Source organism: Colossoma macropomum, unplaced genomic scaffold (assembly GCF_904425465.1).
Source record: "Colossoma macropomum unplaced genomic scaffold, Colossoma_macropomum, whole genome shotgun sequence".
In the NCBI taxonomy this organism is placed as follows: domain Eukaryota; kingdom Metazoa; phylum Chordata; class Actinopteri; order Characiformes; family Serrasalmidae; genus Colossoma; species Colossoma macropomum.
The window spans coordinates 34,378,416-34,402,368 of NW_023494798.1; the positions used below are offsets into that span (position 1 = coordinate 34,378,416).

Consider the following 23,953-nt stretch of genomic DNA (forward strand, 5'->3'; position numbering starts at 1 on the left):
CCTCCTTTACAGTAAAATATAGCTCTGCTGGTCGTTCAACACAGTTTTAACAATAAATGGTCTTACTGGTCTCACTAAATTAACAATAAATGGTCTTACTGCATTGCATTGGCTCTGTACCTCTACCCTGCACAATGACAATAAAGTTGAATGTAATCTAATTTAATCACTGGAGTTAATGTAGAACTGCTAATTCACCCTTTAACCCTGAAGACTACTGGTCACCATAGCAACGCAGATGACAATCTCGCCTAGCTAGCAGCTAACGAAAAGGCAAAGAGAAAGATTTAAGACGAACATTGATCATTTAGAGACGAATGGACTTATTTGTGTTTATAATCACTCCAGCTGGTTTCCTGATACGTTTAACCTGCAATGAGAAACTGTCAAACACTGAAAAGTCACGAGGCTGAAGTCAGTTTCTCATTCGCCAGCTTCTTGTTCGAATTTTCCCGTTCCACCTTAAATGGTGCAGCAGTTACATTCTGGCACTTCAGGCACCATTTAAGGTGGAACGTGAGAATTTGCACAAGCAACTGACGAATGAGAAGCAACTTCAGCCTCGTAAAAAGTCAAACGTTCAGAGAGATTTTACAAGAAACTGTTCTACTTTTGAGGAAAAGTTTCCTGCCGGAGATGCGAGAAAACAGCTACAGCTGAGCTAAAGCTTAAAGCAGAGCAAAGCAAGTCTGCATTTTATTTTATTTTATTTTGTATTATATATTAGGGCCAGTTGTGGGCTGGAGGTTAGAGAACCAGCCCTGTGACCAGAAAGTAGCCGGCTTGATCCCCTAAGCCGAAGTGCCCTTGAGAAAGGCACCTAATTCCCAACTGCTCCCCGGGCGCTGTGGATAGGGCAGATAGGGCCCACCTCTCTGGGTAAGAGTGTTCACTGCCCCCTAGTGTGTGTGTTCACTGGTGTGTATGTGGTGTTTCACTGCACAGATGGGTTAAATGCGGAGGTGAATTTCCTCGTTGCAGGATTAATAAAGTGTGAGAACTAACTAAGAACTAAGAAACGGCCCTGAATCCAATTGATCCATGCTCTGCTCACAAATGTACGGGGTTCGACAAGCTTTACAGAAAACTTGAATAAGTCAACAAATGTGTCACCATGCATTTAAAATAAGTGCTTTAAAATGTATAACTGATTCTAAATGTAGGTATTGTGATATAAACTGAGTCTGTTCTACAGTTTCTCATTAGGCTGAATGAATAACTGACTCTAAATGTAGGTATTGTGATATAAACTGAGTCTGTTCTACAGTTTCTCATTAGGCTGAATGAATAACTGACTCTAAATGTAGGTATTGTGATATAAACTGAGTCTGTTCTACAGTTTCTCATTAGGCTGAATGAATAACTGACTCTAAATGTAGGTATTGTGATATAAACCGAGTCTGTTCTACAGTTTCTCATTAGGCTGAATGAATAACTGACTCTAAATGTAGGTATTGTGATATAAACCGAGTCTGTTCTACAGTTTCTCATTAGGCTGAATGAATAACTGGCTCTAAATGTAGGTATTGTGATATAAACCGAGTCTGTTCTACAGTTTCTCATTAGGCTGAATGAATAACTGACTCTAAATGTAGGTATTGTGATATAAACCGAGTCTGTTCTACAGTTTCTCATTAGGCTGAATGAATAACCGACTCTAAATGTAGGTATTGTGATATAAACCGAGTCTGTTCTACAGTTTCTCATTAGGCTGAATGAATAACCGACTCTAAATGTAGGTATTGTGATATAAACCGAGTCTGTTCTACAGTTTCTCATTAGGCTGAATGAATAACCGACTCTAAATGTAGGTATTGTGATATAAACTGAGTCTGTTCTACAGTTTCTCAATAGGCTGAATGAATAACTGACTCTAAATGTAGGTATTGTGATATAAACTGAGTCTGTTCTACAGTTTCTCATTAGGCTGAATGAATAACTGACTCTAAATGTAGGTATTGTGATATAAACTGAGTCTGTTCTACAGTTTCTCATGAGGTTTAAAGAGATTTTTCCCAGTGTTCTGTAAAGCTTGTCCAACCTAACAACATTAGCTAAGAAAGAACACATTTGTGGGCGGAGCATAGGTAGGTTAACTGCTGCACAGCCCCCAAACTCACCGAGTGCTAGACTCCTCTTCAATCCCATCCTCCTCCAGTGTGTGGTGGTCAGTTCCTGCAATCTCTGGACTTTCTGGATTGCAGACAGAGTTTTCGCTGGACTTTCCTGGACTCCTCTGTCTCTCGACTCATCTCACTTTTCACCTCCTTCACTTTCTCCAGCAAGCCTACACCAGGTCCACCCAAGTGCCAGTGCGCCTCCTGGTGGATAATGATGGGGATTCATTTCAGTTTAATGAACAGATTCCTTCAAACTATCCATTTTGTTTGATTTACTGATTCACTGATTCATTGATTCACAAATAAAGTCAGTTTTTTTATTTATATATTCTGTTCAGTAAAATCTGATATTACTACTTCAACTTACTAACACACAACAGAGTCTACAGAAAGGAAATATGAGCAAATTCAAAGAGTTTACTGAACAATTTACAGTAACTACCAAATCATTTATCGTAATTACTGAATAATTTATAGTAATTACTAAATTATTTACAGTGTTTACTAAATCATTTTAGTAATTACTGAATAATTTATATTAGCTGCCAAATAATTTACAGTAATCACTGAATAATTTATGGGATTTATGGAATAATTTGCAGTAATTACTGAATAATTTATAAGAGTTGTTGAATAATTTACAACAGTTACTGAATAATTTACAGTAATTACTGAATAATTTACAGTAATTACTGAATAATATATAGGAGTTATAGAATAAATTATAGGAGTTATTGCACAATTTACAGGATCTACTGAATCATTTATAGGAGTTATTGAATCATTTATAGTATTTATAGAAACATTAATAGTAATTACTGAATAATTTAGAGGAGTTATTAAATAACTTACAGGAGTTACAGAATAATTTGCAGCAGATACTGAATAATTTTTAATACTGAAACATTTACACTAGTTACTAATTAATTTACAGTAGTCATTAAATAATTTATAGCAAATCCTGAATGTATAGTAGTCACTAAATCATTTATAGTAGATACTGACAATTTCTTAATTAATTAAGTCTTAACTTAATAAAGTCGGTACTGAATATTTCATAGTAGCTACTGAATAATTCATAGGAGGCGGGGCCACATTGGCACATCTGAACAGCCATTTATAAATGTGTTGGTTTTCGTGACATCACAAAAACAATGAACTCTACATGGGCTGTTTTCTCAGCTTATTGTAAATTTAATGTAAACGATGTTTACATACTACATCAAACTTATTTTAAAAAAAGCGAAAGTTTGATGTTCCTTTAAAGTTAACTGTGATTATAGATGCAATTAAATGAGATGCTACAAAATCTTTAACTCAGCTGGAATTGTGAATCAGTGGATCTGATGTACTGAAAGGACTCAGTTGAGAAGGATGACTGGGTGGTGAGCTGGACGTGGCTGCTGTTTTAGAGTAAAGGCTGAAAGCACTGCAGATGCAGCTCTGATCTACAGCACATCCGCATGGCCCCAGGCTTCAACAACAACAACAACAACAAGAAAGGAGGCAAAACTTTACAAACATAGCCTTGAGCTGCTGTAATGCGGGCCACGGCTGTTTGAGATGTGCGTGTTCCTGTAACGAGCTTTGTTCAGCGAGTTTCCCCGTCACTCTCAGCGCTCTGCTGTCCGGCACTAGAGAAGAAGACCGAGCGCTTTTATCACAGATCAATACAGACTAAAAGTCTGACAGCCTCTGTACATACAGCAGGACAGCAGCATGAAAACAAGATACTTAAAGTGATAGTTCAGAAAATTTCCACAATTTCTTTCTTACCCCAAGTGTTTTACACTGGAACTACACTTAACACTTTAGTTTTAGCACAGGCTAATGAGCTACGAAATAATGGAAGCCTGTACCCCACCAATTAGCACTGTGTTTTAGCCATGCTGATGTGCTTTAGTCCATGTTTATAGAGAACAGTGTGGCATATAGTTAGGAAACCACATAACCACAAAAGTCTATTAGAGATTATTTAAAGTCAATCTGAAATCAAAATAGACCTTATTTAGTTCATGTCTTTGGTCAAATTAAGCGCAGGTCACTGTGTCATATCATTCAAGAGACAAAAATCTTGTTTCTCCATGATCTTTGATCAAAGTGTAGTGACTTTTTCTGCCTCTAAACACCATCTGACATTGGGTTTCGTCACCGCGTTCCAGCGCCAGGGAATAATTATACTAACCAATGCAACCTTGCAACTCTGCAAGGCTGAGACACTGCAAGGCTGTGATGCTACAAGGTTGTGAGGCTACAGCGTTATGAGGCTGCGAGGCTGTGATTCTGTGAGGCTGCAGGATTGCAGGGCATTTTGGTTGTAATACTGTCAGGCTGCAAGGCTGTGGTTCTGTGGGACTGTGAGGCTGTGGTGCTTTGGGGCTCTGAGGCTGTGAGCCTGTGGTGTTGCGAGGCTGCCGGGCTTTGATGTTGTGAGGCTGCAGGGCTGTGATGTTGTGAGGCTGTGATGTTGTGAGGCCGCGGGGCTGTGATGTTGTGAGGCTGTGATGTTGTGAGGCTGCAGGGCTGTGATGTTGTGAGGCTGTGATGTTGTGAGGCTGCAGGGCTGTGATGTTGTGAGGCCGCGGGGCTGTGATGTTGTGAGGCCGCGGGGCTGTGATGTTGTGAGGCTGTGATGTTGTGAGGCCATGGGGCTGTGATGTTGTGAGGCTGTGATGTTGTGAGGCCGCGGGGCTGTGATGTTGTGAGGCTGTGATGTTGTGAGGCTGCGGGGCTGTGATGTTGTGAGGCTGTGATGTTGTGAGGCTGCGGGGCTGTGATGTTGTGAGGCTGTGATGTTGTGAGGCCGCAGGGCTGTGATGTTGTGAGGCCGTGGGGCTGTGATGTTGTGAGGCCGCGGGGCTGTGATGTTGTGAGGCTGTGATGTTGTGAGGCCACGGGGCTGTGATGTTGTGAGGCTGCAGGGCTGTGATATTGTAGAACTTTATTTATGACAACATTTATTTTTTTATATTTATTTATTTTATTTTATATTTCTGTAAACTATTTTTCTGTAAGGACTTTTTTTTGCTTTCCTTTTTGGTTTAATTTCAACCAATTAATTTGGTTTAATCTCAAAAATGTAGGGCCAAACTCAAATTATAATGGTTTTCACTGCTGGTTTTGGCTGGTCAGAGTCCAGATTTAAGCCCTACAGAGAACATTTAGGCCCAATCCCATTTCTTCTTTTTACCCTTACCCCTTGTTTTTGAGTGTCACCCTAACCCCTTGGAACTGAGTTACAGGGTAGTGGTTGAAATCTTCCCTCTGAAATGGGACCCTCAAATAAAAAGAGCATCACTTCATTAACAGCTACCAGCGCTGCTCTGTAGGAGACCCTGCCAGTCTGCAGTGACAGCAGAGGAGGTTAAAGTTCAGCTCCTCACTGCTGGGCTTTAGTTACATTTAGGGCATCATATGACTTCAAAGAGGGGGGCAGTTATTTATTATCACCCACCGCTAATTCTTCAGTGATACGAAGCTGAAGTCAGATATTCGGCAGCTTCTTGTTCGAATTTTCCCGTTCCACCTTAAATGGAAACAGCAGTTACATTCTGGCGCTTCAGGCGTCAGAACTGCTGGACTATTTAAGGTGGAACGGGAAAGTTGGCTAGCTAGCTACCGAGACATTAGCATGCTATTAGCGATTTTTTATGCCTGTTATGAAGAAAACGACCAAAATACACTGAAACGATATTAAACTAAGATAATACAGTGGTTATCATAATTTTAACAGAGAAAATTCTCACATTTGTGGGTTTCTTTGGTCTCTTGTTCTCCATCTTGCTGTTCTCATATCACTCAGTTTGAAGTGTCTGAAAAACCTCTGTTTGGAGGGTCATGTTGCCCCAACACTTCACCCTACCCCTCTATCTCAACAAGAACTGGGAGACCATACCCCTAGACGTGAACGTGCAAAACAGAGAGCAAAGGGCTCAGTGGTACGGGTGAGGGGTGAGATGGGACTGGGCCTTAGTCTCACATTAAACATAAACTAGCTCTGAATTGTTTTCTAGCTGTTTGAAGCCGTCAATGCTGAGTGGAAATACAGAGTCTTTTTTCTGTAAAAGGTCTGAAAGTTTATACACAAGACTTACAACATTTAAAGAAATCGAAGGGAAAAATATCCCGTACTAAGTTACTTTATCTACATGTTCAATGATTTGTTGTTAAAACCATTAAAAGCTCAATGTTTTGCAGTTTTGGGCTTGGCCCATTAGTTTTTATTTATTTTTTTGCCCAGGAGTGCATATCCACCTATTTAGCCTACAACGCTTTAGCCACGCCCACTCACAATGAAGTTCTAAGGAGAGTTTTAGTTTGGACAGCTTTCTGAATGAGGACAGCCAATCAGAACAGAGCTTATATACATATATCAGTCTTAAAGGCAGGGTTATTATTTGAGGGATAAAGAGAGGTTGGAATTATTATTATTCGGACTATTTTTGGTTCATAAAAGCACACAAACATTATAAGTGGACCTCAGAGAAAATGCAGCACAAGAAAAATGCAGGATGTGGGCCCTTTAATAAGTATTGTATTCTCTCAATGGTAACTTCATAGGAGATGGAAAAACCCACCTGACCGAAGATCCCAATGGTGGGTCCAGGCAAGAAGCTGAGGGCCAGGCTGCAGTCCGTCGAGGCGCTGAGGAGGAAGAGCTGGTCACCATGAACACACGTCTCAAGGTGGGTGACGCAGTCGACATGAGGCCGGAGACTGGAGAGCAGCGCTGGAGCCTGACTGGTTACGGTTTCAGTGGGGTGGAGGCAGTAATCCTGATAGAAAAGGAGGAACCATTACAATCTTTACTCTCCCCTGGCCACTTTATCAGAAACTCCTCTCCTGTAGCTCCACCATGCTGGTGTAGAATGTGAGTGTGTTTCTAATAAAGTGACCAGGTAGTGGAAGCACAAGGTAGGTGTTCCTAATAAAGTGGCCAATGAATGGAAGCACAAGGTAAGTGTTTCTAATAAAGTAGCCAGTTAGTGGAAGTGGCCAGTTAGTTGAAGAACAAGGTAGGTGTTTCTGATAAAGTGGCCAGTGAGTGGAAGCACAAGGTAGGTGTTTCTAATAAAGTGGCCAGTGAGTGGAAGCACAAGGTAGGTGTTTCTAATAAAGTGGCCAGTTAGTGGAAGCACAAGGTAGGTGTTTCCAATAAAGTGGCCAGTGAGTGGAAGCACAAGGTAGGTGTTTCTAATAAAGTGGCGAGTGAGTGGAAGCACAAGGTAGGTGTTTCTAATAAAGTGGCCAGTTAGTGGAAGCACAAGGTAGGTGTTTCGAATAAAGTGGCCAGTTAGTGGAAGTACAAGGTGTTTCTAATAAAGTGGCCAGTGAGTGGAAGCACAAGGTAGGCGTTTCTAATAAAGTGGCCAGTTAGTGGAAGCACAAGGTAGGCGTTTCTAATAAAGTGGCCAGTGAGTGGAAGCACAAGGTAGGCATTTCTCATAAAGTGGCCAGTTAGTGGAAGCACAAGGTAGGCATTTCTAATAAAGTGGCCAGTGAGTGGAAGCACAAGGTAGGCGTTTCTAATAAAGTGGCCAGTGAGTGGAAGCACAAGGTAGGCGTTTCTAATAAAGTGGCCAGTTAGTGGAAGCACAAGGTAGGCATTTCTAATAAAGTGGCCAGCGAGTGGAAGCACAAGGTTAGGTGTTTCTAATAAAGTGGCCAGTTAGTGGAAGCACAAGGTAGGTGTTTCCAATAAAGTGGCCAGTTAGTGGAAGCACAAGGTAGGTGTTTTGAATAAACAAGTACTAAGATGTGTTTGTGCTATAATCTTACAAATATGCAACATAATAATGTGTATAGATAGATAGTTAGATGGATAGATAGATAGATAGATAGATAGATAGATAGATAGATAGAGACTGACCTCTAACCTTGCCTGCAGCAAGAAGAAGACAGAGGGAAAATAAAGCTTTGGGCAAAGTGATTTGTGCAGAAATCCACAGGGGTAATTAGGTTATAACAGTGGAGGTTTAGTAGACACACAGTGGATCAGACAGACGCTTGAATCAAAGCCATGTCCTCCTGGAGAGAAACCATGGCAATCCATTAGACTGCCTGTAAGGCAATTACATCAGACAAGTGGGCCGTCCAACGGCTAAATGTGAGGCCACAAATTATCATGAGTTGTTAAAGCGGTAAAATGAAAACGAACACCCAATCCATCCTCATCGGAGCGAGCGGTTATATTTCGGGGGAAAGTTATGGGGGAATTGACAAACACCCCCCTCTCCCTTCATCAATCACTCTGTTTCGCTGTCAGCCTCCCTGCGTATCTCAAGGACAAAAACGTGCTTCTGACAGCTGCAGTGACGACTGCAGGAGGCAGTAAATCTCCCCTCAACACACTGCAGAAAACAATGTTTTACTGAGGAACAGAGGGATTTAAAAAGTGACACCGAGTTTAACTTGAAGACTTGAAAAAGTATTTCAGTCTTGACTTGAAAAGCCAGCTAATACTTTTAAAAAGTTAAAACAGTTGTAGACACCTTTTCAAGTTTTGGCCATACCGTGTACGTGTGTGTTTTGGGGGGGTAAAATTTTGGGGTTTTAAGCTAAATGTGTCACTGTCATTGTTTGGTAGCGTAAACAGTGGTTGTTATGGAATTCTAGGTGATTGCAAAGATGTTGGAAGTTGGTTGGCTGATTGCTTTGTTGTTGCTAAGCCATTGCAATGTTGTCCCAGGTGGTTGTTAAAGTGTTGCTATACTGTTGCTATGGTGACCCAGATGTTACTTGGTGGTTACTATGGGGACGCAGGTAGTTGCTAAAGTGATGCGAGGTAGTTCCAATGGTATTCTAGATGGATGCTAAGGTGTTGGTAGGCTATTGCTATGGTATCGCAGGTGGTTGCTAAGGTGTTGGTAGGCTATCACTATGGTATCCTAAGGCTAAGGTATTGCTAGGCCATTGCTATGCTATCCCAGGTGGTCGTTTAGGTATCCCAGGTGGTTGCTAAGGTGTTGCTAGGCCATTGCTGTGCTATCCCAGGTGGTTGCTAGGGTGTTGCTTGGCTATTGCTATGCTTTCCCAGGAGGCTGCTAGGGTGTTGGTAGGCTATCGCTATGGTATCCCAGGCGGTTGCTAAGGTATTGCTAGGCCATTGCTGTGCTTTCCCAGGTGATTGTTAAGGTATCACAGGTGGTTGCAAATGTGTTGCTAGGCTTTTTCTATGGTATCCCAGGTGGTTGCTAAGGTATTGCTAAGCCATTGCTATGGTATCCCAGGTGGTTGCTTAGTTGTTGCTAGCATACTTTTATGATTGTGACATAAGAGAAGTGCCCAAAAAACATTTGTGTATAGAGTGTATATTGACTGTGGTGGAATGAAAGATAGAGGTATGGGCATTATATAATATATATGGAATGCTGCGCATTCCCCCCAATTCATTCCTATAGAAAAAAAATGTATTTGAATGAGTGCTGTACAAACACCTGCATCACTAATTGTTGTTGTGAAGCTGCAGAGCTTATTAAATTCATCTTTCAGAATGATTCGATATTATACCCCTATATTTCAGGCCAAAATGTGCAGAACAATCTCAGCTCTCTCTAAAGAGAAACCACTGCAGCAACTTCAGCAGCTGTAAACTCTCTGCAAACCATTTCTCATGTGTCTCCAATGTGGACTGAATGAAGAATGAAGGGTTTCCGGCGTGATGGTCAGTCTTTAGTGATCTCCTGAGTGTCCATTGGTCAGATTCAGACAGAATGTAGACGGACTCACGAATCCACCAGTTCCACACTGTGAGAGGCAGATGATGTGTATCTCAGCCCCTCTTCATAGGCTCATAACTCCGGATGTGAGTCTCGTATGATCTCGTGATAAGATGGAATGGAAAGGGCGACTCTACAGATACAGGAAGTGTTTGAACTGGATTTCTGAGCTGGATCATGACACCTGGCTGAGCTCGTGAACCCCAGAGGGTTAAATAGCTGAGTGTTACTTACTCACACCTGTTCTCTCTCACCTGTATGTCCCACACCTTCACCCTTCCGGCCATGTCTGCTGTGGCCAGGTAGCGTCCACTGCTGTCCACTGTCAGAATGATGGACCCCGAATCTTTGTGGGCCACAAACTCACCCACAAGACGACTGCTTACGGTGTTCCAGAAACGGACAACACCTGAACCCCCACAGGATACGAGATCGGCCCCACCTAGCATCAAAACCATGTAAAATCATTAAAGGGCCCATATCACTGAAAACCCTACATTTTTAAAAATAAAGCAGCCTAAAGAAGTATGTAAACATGATCTAAGTTTCAAAAACTACCCACTGTCCAGTCCATGTATGGAAAATAAGATGTTTTGAATTAATTCGCATATATATACACTTTTCCAGTCTATAGCAGTTTAGCCCCGCCCACTCACACTGAAGTTATAAGGAGTGTTTCAGCTCTGAGTGCTTTTTGAATGAGACACAATATAGGACAGTCAGAACAGAGCTCATTTACATATGTCAGGTAAATTCTAAGGGACAAAGAGAGTCATGCAAAAATGAATTACACAAAACCGCACAAATGTTATAAACTGACCCCCAGGAAAAATATAAAATACACGAAAAATGTAGAATAAGTGTCCTTTAAAATCATATACACACTTAACACTAAAGGGTTGTTTGACCTAATCCACAGAAAAACACTGTCAGGTCCCTAAAGAACCATGTATGAAAAAGAAATGCAAGTGAATAACCTCTTAAAGGTTTAGGGAACCTTTACACAAAGTAAAGGGTCCTTCCTAGAACCTTTACATTACATATAGGATCTTCAAAAGGTTCTTCACATGTGCACATCTCATTTACATCCCTTGAAAAGTTCTTCAGAGAACGAAAAGTGGTTCTTCTCAGGTTACTTTACCTGATGCAGCTGCTCCCTTTCGGCCTTCCAAAAAAGCCAGTCTGGTGATGCCATAACTCTCTGAGTCCTCCTCGTCACAGAGGGCGCTACAGAGCAGCTTGGAAGCAGAGTTTGTGGACGGTCGTCTAGCATGTGAAATGCTAGTTTTATGCAAGGTGTTATCTGCAGTGAAAAACAAAGCGCTGTCCTTTAATGTAGCCAGTCTATACTAATGTATACAATGTATACTGGCCACTTTATTAGAAACACCTACCTTGTACTTCCACTTACTGGCCACTTTATTAGAAACACCTACCTTGTACTTCCACTCACTGGCCACTTTATTAGAAACACCTACCTTGTGCTTCCATTCACTGGCCACTATATTAGAAACAGCTACCTTGTGTTTCCACTCACTGGCCACTTTTTGAGTTACACAGGGAGTGCAGAGGTCGATGCAGATGGTGGGAACTTGACAAATTTAACTACACAGATCAGCCATAACATTTCTACACTCACTGTCCATTTTATCAGCTCCACTGACCACATAGGAGCACTTTGTAGTTCTACAATTACAGACTGTAGTCCATCTGTTTCTCTGATACTTTACTACCCTGTTCTTCAGTGGTCAGGACCCCCATGGACCCTCACAGAGCAGGTACTATTTGGGTGGTGGGTCATTCTCAGCACTGCAGTAACACTGACGTGGTGGTGGTGTGTTAGTGTGTGTTGTGCTGGTACGAGTGGATCAGACACAGCAGTGCTGCTGGAGTTTTTAAACACTGTGTCCACTCACTGTCCACTCTATTAGACACTCCTACCTTGTCAGTCCACCTTGTAGATGTAAAGTCAGAGACGATAGCTCATCTGCTGCTGCACAGTTTGTGTTGGTCATCCTCTAGTCCTTCATCAGTGGTCACAGGACGCTGCCCACAGGATGCTGTTGGCTGGATATTTTTGGTTGGTGGACTATTCTCAGTCCAGCAGCGACACTGAGGTGTTTAAAAACTCCAGCAGCACTGCTGTGTCTGATCCACTCAGACCAGCGCAACACACACTAACACACCACCACCACATCAGTGTTACTGCAGTGCTGAGAATGATCCACCACCCAAATAGTACCTGCTCTGTGAGGGTCCATGGGGGTCCTGACCACTGAAGAACAGGGTAAAAGGGGGCTAACAAAGTATCAGAGAAACAGATGGACTACAGTCTGTAACTGTAGAACTACAAAGTGCACCTATATAGTAAGTGGAGCTGATCAAATGCACAATCAGTGTAGATACAAGGAGGTGGTTTTCATGTTACGGCTGACTGATGTAAATGTTGAATCCCTGCTGAAGTTTGAAGGCACATTAAAGGCCTAACCTGACTTGGATGTCAGGTCCTGGGGTCGAGTGTCCGAGTTGAGCTTGCGAAGGGCATTTTCAGTGCTGTTGTTCCACACAATAATTTCACCATCACTGCTGCCTGCAAAACACACCAGAAAACAAAATTCACCAATGAAATTAGAAAAAAAAATAACAAAACGAGATCTTTCGAGAACTTTCTCCTGTGTTCTTTTTATTGTTTATGAACATAGTAAGGTATTTTCATCGGCTTCTCTCTGGAAAATATGGTGCAGTTGTTTTGATTAGGTAATGTTGGCTAACACCGTTTAGGCGTCACTTCCGTTCTCAATGCACAATCAATCCAGACATATTTGCCTTTTAATTTGTTATTCTATAATGTCATTTTTTTAAGAACACAATCTAACAAAGCTGAAAATCCAATGATTTACCTTTGTGAACAATAAGCACATGAATAAGAATATATGTCATAATTTATATACCTGATCTGTATCCCTTGTCAAATACATTTACTGGCACTACCAGTAATGCTGGGTTAGCATGCTATCCTGCTATGGACTGTTTATCAGTAAAAGCACATAGCTTTAGGGCATTTTCACATTTGTCCCAAATAGTCTGCACCCAGGACCGATTCTGAGCTTGGGGGAGGGACTCATTATCACTGGGTTGCTTTCAAAAACAAAAATTGCATATGAATGTTGGATAAAACACTCCAGCAGCAAGGAACTGTTATGGGACGGCAGGGAGGCGGACCCAAGTGCAAAGAGGAAAACCAGTGAGGAAGGGTGTTAAATAAATTTATTGAGGCAATGGAGTGTGAATTTGGCATGCTGGGGTTGAGGTGACCCAGAGCCAGGCTCGAATAGCCAATGCATTGATCGGCAGTCCATGGAGTTACCGCTGTGCCACCAGGAAGGTGCAGATGATAATGGGAAAAACACCTCAAGGAACGGGAAATAAAAAGGTGGGGAAAAGGGCAAACAAAGGGGACGCTGAAAACAGCTCAAACAAAGGCTGAATTAGAAACATGAAATAAAAGATACTCAGAAAACAAAAATTACTTCCTCTGTAATTATGAGGGGAAGGCAGACTTTATGTTCCACTTGTTTGCTCTTTGTGGAGCAAACACCTTTTGTATGGCTTGGAGCCGTTTGTAGCTCAAGCCTTCTTGTGGTTTTGAAGTAGTTTTGGGGAAATTTCTCTCTTTTGTTTTTTCCAGCACTCTTTCCCTCTATTTTCTTTTCTTTTCTTTTTGTTTAAATACCCACCTGGGCTAAGTACCGTACCGGTCACCCCTCTACAAAGGTGTGACAAAGAGCTGCTGTTTGCCACAGCCTTGAGTCCAAAGGTGTGTCAGCTTGGGCCTAATCAGCCCGAGGGCTTCTGGGAATTGGAGTTCCCTGAAGTTATGGCAGCGCAGGCTGGGTCCTTACAAGAACAGTGCTTTTTTTCCTCTGCTGTCCGCAACAATCCTTTCCCCACCATCATGAAACTTGAAAAAAAGGGAACTCTTTAAGTCAATATAAGTCAGACAGTCCTTTTACAAAATGAGCCAGTAACGCAGCCCCACATTTGGCACTGGGAATGGATAGCTTCCACACGTGCCGCAGGCCACACCAGAGGTCGGTGGAAGTGAACCCCTAAACCACCGTTTTCAGGAGGACCAGAAATCGGTTCTCTTGACCGTTCTTGAGCTCAAAAACAGCTATTATCTCTACTATGCTCCTCCATCCATAGATTTTATCCTTTGCAAATGAACCTACAGCACATTCCATATTCATAACTACTGAATAAACTGACTTCCCCATGACCAGAACGTACCTATGGCTAAATGTATCCTAATGTTAACATTCCTTAACAGGCTCCTAGTACACTGAGCTTCTTTACTCAGTCCTTCTATGAAGACTTGAATACCCAAAGGTTAAGTCTTTGTGGCGGCTTAGACTGCCTCTGTGGATAGCTTGCGCTTCCTGAGTTGGGTCAGGATGATCATGATTGTCAGATCCCATCTGAACTCCACAGTTAGGTGAACAGTCCAGAAAGTCACTGTTGTTCCCTTTACTCAGCTGTTCTGAAGACCCAACATGTGATCTACATGTCCTCTAACTTGCCATTGGCAAACTTGCACAAGGAATGTCGAAGGTCCTCTTTACTGCAGGATAGTTGTTGGCATCACACACCAACATCTCTCCCAGACCAAACATCCGAAGTGGTCGTGATTGCTAGCCATGAGCTTTCTGTTGTTGTAGTTGGTGCTTGGAAACGACCTCTGACACATCTGGCTTTGGCAATGACAAGAGTGTGTGAGGTTGATGTTTCAAGAGCGATTCTGCTGGCGTGCATTCTGTGACTGTGTGTGGAGTGTTCATGTATATGAACAGGAAATGTGTGAGTCATTGATTGAAAGGCAGTGACTAAGCCTTCAGTCACGTCTGTATCTTCTTTAGAGTTTGCACAGCTCGTTCTGCTGCACTGTTTGATGCTGGATGGAATGGTGGCATCAGTATGTGATGTCATTTTTCTTGAGAAACTGTTCAAGCTGTTCAAACCCAGGTGCAGTAAACTGGGGGCCACTGTCTGACACAAGTACCTTTGGCAGGCCATATGATGCAGAGAGGGTCCTGAGAAGACTGGCTGTCTTTTCAGCAGTTGTGTGTTGGGCCGGAAGAATTTCAATCCATTTTGAATAGACGTCAATCACCAACGATTAGTCCCATCAACTCCACTTTCCAAGCCGAAAGCAACGTCACAGGCTTTTTCAAAAGACGGATCCTTCTCTGACAGTAGTTGTTTATGATAAGCCTCACCTGAAAGACCACAAACCATCTGGTCCCTCAGAGCGTCATTAAGAAAATGGCCAAACTCACATTTGCCTGCCAGTCTTTTCAATGCAAGAATGTAATCAGCTACTGTTTCGCCTTCATTTTGATGTCCTCTGTAGAACCTGAAGCGCTCTGCGATCAAAAATCGTTTGGGCTTGAAATGCAGTGACAGGGTTTCAGTGCTTTCTTTATATGTCAACTTGACTACTTTCTTTTAGCTGACTTAGGCTTTTAAGAAGCCCAAATTCCATGGGACCCAACACACTCGAAAAACATCAGCTTTCTTCCCTTCTGCAATTTCTTGTGCAGCTAGCCATCTTTCAAAATGTTCTAAGTAGGAATCAAATTCCTCTTTCTTGCTGTCATATTCTAGAACATGCCCTATCATTGTCATTTTTCCTTCAGAGGCTTCCTTGTGTGAACTTTCTGTTTCTTTCTGTTTCTTTTTTCTTCTTTTTGTTTCTGTTTCTGATCCTGTTTTATTTCCCTTTTTTTCTTCAGCACATTTATATTACTGGCACGTTTTTCTTGTATCTGTGTCGTTTTTCCTCTGCCTTAAGCCCATTTCACAACAGAGGCAGTAACATGCTCCTATATTAATCAGTGTAGCCTTTCGCACCAGCCGCGCATGTCACACCGCACCACGGCAGTAACACTTGCGCAAAACGCAAAAATACGCCGTGGGTCTATTTTTGACGCATGTCGTGCGCAGCATGCTAACAGTCTCTAGGCAGAAACAGTAAAGAAATGCAGTGAATGCAGAAATGCAAATGACAAAGTGATAGAAATCCCTTGTATGGGCTTTTATTGTTGATCTCTTTATATCATCTACGTAAAGTTTATTTAAGCAATAAACAGACAACATAGACATTCGTATTATGTTAGAGGCTACGTTCACATTACAAGCCTCATTGCTCAAATCTGATCTCTCTGATTCGATGGTTCACACTCGTTTAGGTAAGTGATTCAAATCTGTCATTAATGTGACGAACCGGCGTCCTGAAATGACCCTCATGAGCTCATCCTACTCAGTAACGTCACGGGAATGAATCACGTTCATCATCAGCACAAACTAACGAGCAGAACGAGCTTCGCTGAGAAGATAATTAACTCTGATCAGCTCTCAGCTTCATTATTAGAGCGAGACGAAGGAGAAAAAGGTGAGATGAGCTGCTTTTCCACCGTTTACAGGCTTTAACTTCTGTTTGGCGCTGCTGCCATGGTAACGCTGAATGATGGCGCAGTGGAAATAAAGCACATGAATTCAGATCCGAGCTTCACATTAAGGTCGCATGACCACGAATCGGATATGTATCCAATCTAGGACCACATATGAAAGTGGCTCAGGTCGAATTTGAAAAGATCAGATTTGCCTGTCCACACAGCCCTGAAAACATCAGATCTGAACCACATTAGGGCAAAAAATCTGATTCATACGTAGTCATAATGCAACACAAACAGCCTTGCGATGCACCCAGGGTGAAATAACAAGCGTCGTGGGATGGTTCCGGATTACCAAACACACGATGTCACATCTGGTGTGAAATGTTTATTATGCTATGACAATGTCCTGCTGTTCGTGACATTCACCACCTGAGGGCGCGCTTCTGATATGCAGGAGCCATGAACAGACTGACTATAGAGTAAATACGCTGTGCTTAGCAAGTTGCTAGCAATCTCCTGTTCACTAATCCAAAATGCAAAACGTCTGTTACACTTGAAAACCAACAACAGCAAAGCCGATTCCGTACTACATTCAATATAATGGCAAAAATAGACTAAAGATAAGTAGAAAGTAGTACCTATACTAAGTACTAAGTATTTGTAACTAAGAGCACTGTTAGCTTGATGCTTACGTAACTTGGAAAAGCGCTAGGTGGAATTGGCATCATCACAGGTGGATAAACTGCTACTTACATCATAATTTCTGCATTACACACTGGTTTATAATGTTACAGATGGCTGTTCATGATTTGCTAATAAACAGAAGAGCTGATGTATGTTTTCCTCACTAATCTGGTAATGCAATGCTTAAGCAATAGAACACAAGAGGGAGGGTGTTATTGCGAAATAACATCACGGCTGTGATTTGGTCGCAGACCTCGAGTGTTCTATTGCTTTAATACAACAGTTAAATAAATAAAGTAATAAATTAATAAACTGGGCCGTGAACGCGGCGTTTAATATGTTTTAATGTTCGCAGTTCCTTCACCAAATTATAGTTCCTTAACGAGCAGCTCGTTGCTAAGTCAGAGTAATGAACTCCGCCCACTCGCTGCTCAGTCTGCTGTAAGCCTCAGGTTTTGAAGTATAGACTGAGCCATAAAACTGCCGCAATATCAGGTTTAGCTCAGTTTTGTCAGTTTTTGCCAGATCAGTATTAATGTTGTTTTGTTCCAGCCAGTCTGTAAAGCATCTTACAGCCCATTTAGTTTGGCGAATGGTGTTGGGTTCATTTCTGGCTGATTCCAGGTTGTTTAGCTGTTCTTCTGTCACAGCTGCCGACTGAAAAGCTGCTCAGTGGTGATGACAGTTTGCGAATTTAGTGTAGTCTCATCTTCAGAGTCAGCACGGTTAGAACGCTTCTCAACAAATCAGCTTGCGTGGCCGGAACTAACTGTTGTATAAAATATAATAAAAATTCCAATCCCAAAGGCCGCTGCTCTTTACATTCAGAACATAAAACGTGCACCATCACAGCTAAGTCGCGTCAAAGCCGCCGAAAGCTGGAGATGGGAGCGGATTATAAAGAGGAATGTTTTTAAGCGCTGTGCGGGGAGCTGAGGGTCCAGAGGAAATGAGAGGCAGTGCTGGACCTCCATTATTCATCTGCCCAGTGGCTCTACTTATCCAAGACCGCTAACAACATCCACTCTGACGCCGGCTGCAGCCCATTCTAATCACTGCTCTAATGGGGAAGCTGAGGTGAGCTCCGATGGCCAGAGGCACCGCCCGCTCTCTCCCGACTGACCGCCACATGCTCAAAGACTGCCCCACTTACACCGGCCGCGACAGGACTTCAGAGGAGATGATGAAACTAGCATTACTGTGTTACAGCATTCGACAAAAAACAGATTCACACGATCTTAAACCAAAGGTGATCAATCAGCCGAGACGTGTTTGGAGTCGTTAGTTTGCTTCTTTACATTTAAACTGGAGCTATGAAGCTGATTAGAAGGGGAAACGTTGAGAACTTTAAGTTGGCTTGACAAAGATGTTGCTATGGTTTTCCAGGTGTTTGTTAAGGTGTTGCTAGGCCATTGCTATGGAATCCCAGGTGGTTGTTAAGGTGTTGCTAGGCCATTGCTATGGAATCCCAGGTGTTTGTTAAGGTGTTGCTAGGCCATTGCTATGGAATCCCAGGTGGTTGTTAAGGTGTTGCTAGGCCATTGCTATGGAATCCCAGGTGTTTGTTAAGGTGTTGCTAGGCCATTGCTATGGAATCCCAGGTGGGTGTTAAGGTGTTGCAAGGCCATTGCTATGGTTTCCCAGGTGGTTGTTAAGGTGTTGCTAGGCCATTGTTATGGTTTCCCAGGTGATGGTTAAGGTGTTGCTTAAAGGTGTTGCTATGCCATTGCTATGGTTTACCAGGTGTTTGTTAAGGTGCTGCTAGGACATCACTATGGTTTCCCAGGTGGTTGTTAAGGTGTTGCAAGGCCATTGCTATGGAATCCCAGGTGGTTGTTAAGGTGTTGCAAAGCCGTTGCTATGGAATCCCAGCTGGTTGTTAAGGTATTACTAGGCCATTGCTATGGAATCACAGATGTTTGTTAAGGTGTTGCTAGGCCATTGCTATGGTATCACAGGTGGTTGCTAAGGTGTTGCTAGGCCATGGCTATCGGTTGCTAGGCCATTACTATGGTATCAGAGGTGGTTGGTAAGGTGTTGCTAGGCCATTGCTATGGAATCCCAGGTGTTTGTTAAGGTGTTGCTAGGCCATTGCTATGGAATCCCAGGTGTTTGTTAAGGTGTTGCTAGACCATTGCTATGGAATCCCAGGTGGTTGTTAAGGTGTTGCTAGGCCATTGCTATGGAATCCCAAGTGGTTGTTAAGGTGTTGCTAGGCCATTGCTTTCACACTAAACCACTCTGCATCACACTCTGTTTACATCTCAAACACTGAATTATGGAAAATGTACAAAAGTTGCTGGAGTACATCATTAAACTGCCCTTCAGAAGTTTGGAGACACTTCACTTTCTTTAGAAATTTGAGATTCTGTTGACAGGCAGTGTACTTTGCCTCTTTGGCATTCTGTGTCAAACACCTGGCATCTATTGCAAACATGTATTATTTAATCTGTTTGGAAGTTGTGTTAATGAAGATTCTAGGAGTTTTTAAGATGTTGAAATATTAACCATCGTATTTGACACTGAATTTTGATTTATTAAAAACGAACGTCAAACTGACATCTAACTGAGAGGTTCTTCGTCCTTGTCAATCACACATCACCCTCTCAAAGCTCCTGTTTCAATATTTCATGCTGTTAAAATGTTTAATTTAGAAACAGTAGATCCCTCATGATGTATATTCCAGGAAGCATCTCTTCTACACTTTGTTTAATCATTTCTGACTTGTACACACTTGAAAAGCAGGTTTGCATACTTAAATGGTTCTTGAATGATGGAAAATGTGTTGTATATGATTCTATGTAGAACTTTTTTGAAAATGATTCTATATAGCACCAGAAAGGGTTCTTGGACTGTAAACCGATCAGGCATAACATTCTGACCACCTCCTTGTTTCTACACTCAGTGTCCATTTTATCAGCTCCACTTACTATATAGGTGCACTTCCACTTACTATATAGGACCCCCATGGACCCTCACAGAGCAGGTACTATTTGGGTGGTGGATCATTCTCAGCACTGCAGTAACACTGACGTGGTGGTGGTGTGTTAGTGTGTGTTGCGCTGGTCTGAGTGGATCAGACACAGCAGTGCTGCTGGAGTTTTTAAACACCTCAGTGTCACTGCTGGACTGAGAATAGTCCACCAACCAAAAACATCCAGCCAACAGTGTCCTGTGGGCAGCGTCCTGTGACCACTGATGAAGGACTAGAGGATGACCAACACAAACTGTGCAGCAGCAGATGAGCTATCGTCTCTGACTTTACATCTACAAGGTGGACTGACAAGGTGGGAGTGTGTAATAGAGTGGACAGTCAGTGGACACAGTGTTTAAAAACTCCAGCAGCACTGCTGTGTCTGATCCACTCAGACCAGCGCAACACACACTAACACACCACCACCACGTCAGTGTTACTGCAGTGCTGAGAATGATCCACCACCCAAACAGTACTTGCTCTGTGAGGGTCCATGGGGGTCCTGACCACTGAAGAACAGGGTAAAAGGGGGCTAACAAAGTATCAGAGAAACAGATGGACTACAGTCTGTAACTGTAGAACTACAAAGTGCACCTATATAGTAAGTGGAGCTGATAAAATGGACACTGAGTGTAGAAACAAGGAGGTGGCCAGAATGTTATGCCTGATCGGTTTACAGTCCAAGAACCCTTTTTGGTGCTATATAGGATCATTTTCAAAAAAGTTCTATATAGATCATTCAAGAACCATTTAAGCATGCAAATGGTTCTTTGAGTGTTCATGGTTTTATATAGAACCGTTGTCTGTACTAAAGAACCCTTGAAGAACCTTAAGCGAAGTAATATTTGAAGGTGAAGTAGCAGTCCAAAGACAAGTTTCAGTCAAGTGGCTCAAGAATACGTCCGTGGCTCAAACTTAACAACAGTGAAATGAGCTGCTCGATTCCTAAAACGTGTGATGCTGCGCCTTTTACCAGCCGACGTTACAAAACATCAAATTAAAGTCGCCACTTAGATGACGTTTCTCGCACAGCAGCCTTGAAAGGAAAGCGTGAGGCAGAATCAGCAAAGAATGTGATGGCTAATGCTACTGAAGTTGCACAGCTGCAGTGTGAGAGGAAAAGAAGGGGCTTCTCAAAACGCCTGCTTTATAGCAGAAAACTAATTGGCTAATTTGAAATTGTCATCTGGTTAAATTCATGAAAGAGATGGAGTGTCCTTCTTTCAAAAAGCTGAATACAGACACCAACTTACGGAAGCTACCTTAATGAGAAATGTCTGTCAGAAATGCACCAAGCTATTGCAAGTACACTTGTGGAGGATGTTGACAAGACTGTGAAAATTCAGAAATTCACTGAGTAATACAAACCTCACCAATCTGATGCTCATTTCAGAGCTTGGCCCTCACCTAGAGTCTGAGTGGAAAGAGAAGAAGCAGAAGAAAACAAAGGACAGGGAAAAAGCGGAAAAGGGAGCCACCAAAAGAAAGAATGGAGACACTGATGCAGCTCAAAGAGAGGACAGGAGAAAGAAGCAACAAATTATAGCAAAGTATATAGTTCAGAGAATCCCATACACTCTCAGAAAAGCAGGTACTAAACTGTCACTGGGTCAGGGCCCCTCTTGTCACTGGGGTGGAACCCTCAAGGCTCCATCTCAGTACCTTCAGTCAGGGAACATAACTGAACCATAATCCACTGAAATGATATGTTCTAAGCTGTACTGACTCCACACACCCCGTCTCGTCTCCAGGCTTTTATTTTACTGTTCTGTTTAAAACACTCGGTTATGAAAAGGTATAAATACGAACTTTTCACCTGGAAACACTTATTTAAGGTTCACAATCAGACCTTAGAACCACTGTTGGAGCTTTGAGGGAACATTTACACTGTTTGTACCTTGATGAACAAAAATGTACCTGAACAGAACCTTTCTAACACCGTAAGTTGGAGAAGAGTGACAAAATGTAAGAACAGGACATGGTAAGACCTACAGCTCTTACCTCACAAGGAGGATCCCCTCCAAAAGTGTATAACCCCCCCATGTAACACATGTTAAAAAATTAGTTTCAGTCTCTGAGAGGGAGTTGCAATAATCAATGTGGGAGAAAATGAAGATGTTAATAAAGCAATAAGCCACGAGAGGCTGTGTGTTCTTATGCTAGGCGGAGTGCCTTATGATAAAATCACCGTAACGCATGGCCTCAAGTGGCTTATTGCTTTTATAAAATGGAGGCCAACATAAAGTATGATAAAATACACAATTTTCAGCAAAATAATTGTTATTGTTATTAAAAGTTATTTTTAATAATAATCAACATAAACAAGTATTCCACCAAGAAATGCCATTCCTTTACAGTATAGTATCATTGCCAAACAACCATGGACCACTGAATGAGGGGAACGTTCGGTCGCCCATTGCTGTACACTGCAGTCATTTCATGAACTTTTAAACTTTTTGTCGTATAACAATGAATATATGATAACACAGCACTGTTTAAGGCAAAAACATTTGCTTTAAAAGTACTTTTTGGTCACTAAATTACCACCATAGTCTTATTTAGCACCAATCCAGTGGCACCCCGTTTTACAGTTAATCAAACCGTAAGGACTTTAATTCAAGCCTGTGATATTAATGATGGAGCTGTTTAGGCTGTTGGCTTCTTTTAGCCTGTTATCTAGCTGACCAGCCCAGTTCTAGATAAGAACATAAGTTGCCCCTCAGTTTAAACAAAACACGGGTTCTTACTTAGTCAATATACTTGGTGCTCCATGTGAGCAGCATTAGAGTCAAAGATTATTACATTAACACACAAGGGTTTTTCATGCTGTGGTGCGGTGATACATAATTCAGCTGTTGTGAGGCGTCATAGGAATGGTATATTGCGGATTTTGCAACAGCTTCGATCGCAGCTCAGCCAGTCAGGTTTTAGGACCAGAACTATCTTTTTTTTTAACTGGCATTTTGGCATCTGTGTTGCTGAGCAGAGGGTGGAGGCGTGCAATATTACACAGGTGAATGCAGTCTTAGTAAGTGACTTAATATGAGGCTCAAATGGAAGTGAAGAATTAAAAATGAATCAAAGGTTTTTACTGACTTGAACTGATTTAATAGGAATAACATCTACATTCACAGAGAGACCGGAGAAGTTGGAAACCAGCGTTTTAGAGCCGACGAACAAGACTTCAGTTTTGTCTGCATTTAGTTTTAAGAAATTACTATCCAACCAACCTATCTAGCCATATAATTAGGAGACATTTTTTGGTCTTTTATGTTTTATGTGCACCTCACTGTAAGTCAAGTTTCCCACTGGGATAATAAAATGACTGAACTGAACTGAACTTTACTAAAGAACCCTTGAAGAACCGTCATTTTAAGAGTGTAGCGGAAGAACTAAAAAAGATAAAGGCAAGCAGTTTTGGCTTATAAAGAGAAAAACACATCCACTGTTTTGTTGTTTGTTTGTTGAGTAAGCTCAACTTAAACTGTTTTGTTGACCGGACTGAGACTTTGCTGCTTAAAAACGTAAGTTTTTAAAAAGACGAGTTTTGATTAAAGAGAACTTTGACTGCACTAAGTTGAGCACAATCTATGCAGAAGGCTGACAAAGTTTTAACTTGACCTCACTTTAGTTGTTTTATAGTGTATGGAAAAAAGACTGTAGGCCTCTAAGAGTTAAAGAGCAGAGTTGAGTTCTTGTACCTGAACAGAACCTTTCTAACAGTGTAAGTTGGAAAAGAGTGACAAAATGTAAGAACAGGACATGGTAAGACCTACAGCTCTTACCTCACAAGGAGGATCCCCTCCAAAAGTGTACAACCCCCCCATGTAACACATGTTAAAAAATGAATTTCAGGCTCTGAGAGGGAGTTGCAATAATCAATGTGGGAGAAAATGAAGATGTTAATAAAGCAATAAGCCACGAGAGGCTGTGTGTTCTTATGAGAAGCGGAGTGCCTAAAACTCCCTTCCCTATGATAAAATCACTGTAACGCATGGCCTC

At 42.0% G+C, this 23,953-nt stretch overlaps 1 protein-coding gene across 1 annotated transcript in view; it reads right to left on the reverse strand.

Moving 5' to 3' along the window:
- LOC118817847 (WD repeat-containing protein 49-like) overlaps positions 1–23,953 on the reverse strand; it is a 78,009-nt gene that overhangs the window by 15,457 nt on the left and 38,599 nt on the right. The window contains 5 exon segments of the mRNA XM_036584803.1: positions 2,180–2,321; positions 6,698–6,895; positions 10,093–10,280; positions 10,980–11,049; positions 12,322–12,428. Of these exon segments, the coding sequence (XP_036440696.1) occupies positions 2,180–2,321; positions 6,698–6,895; positions 10,093–10,280; positions 10,980–11,049; positions 12,322–12,428 (705 nt within the window).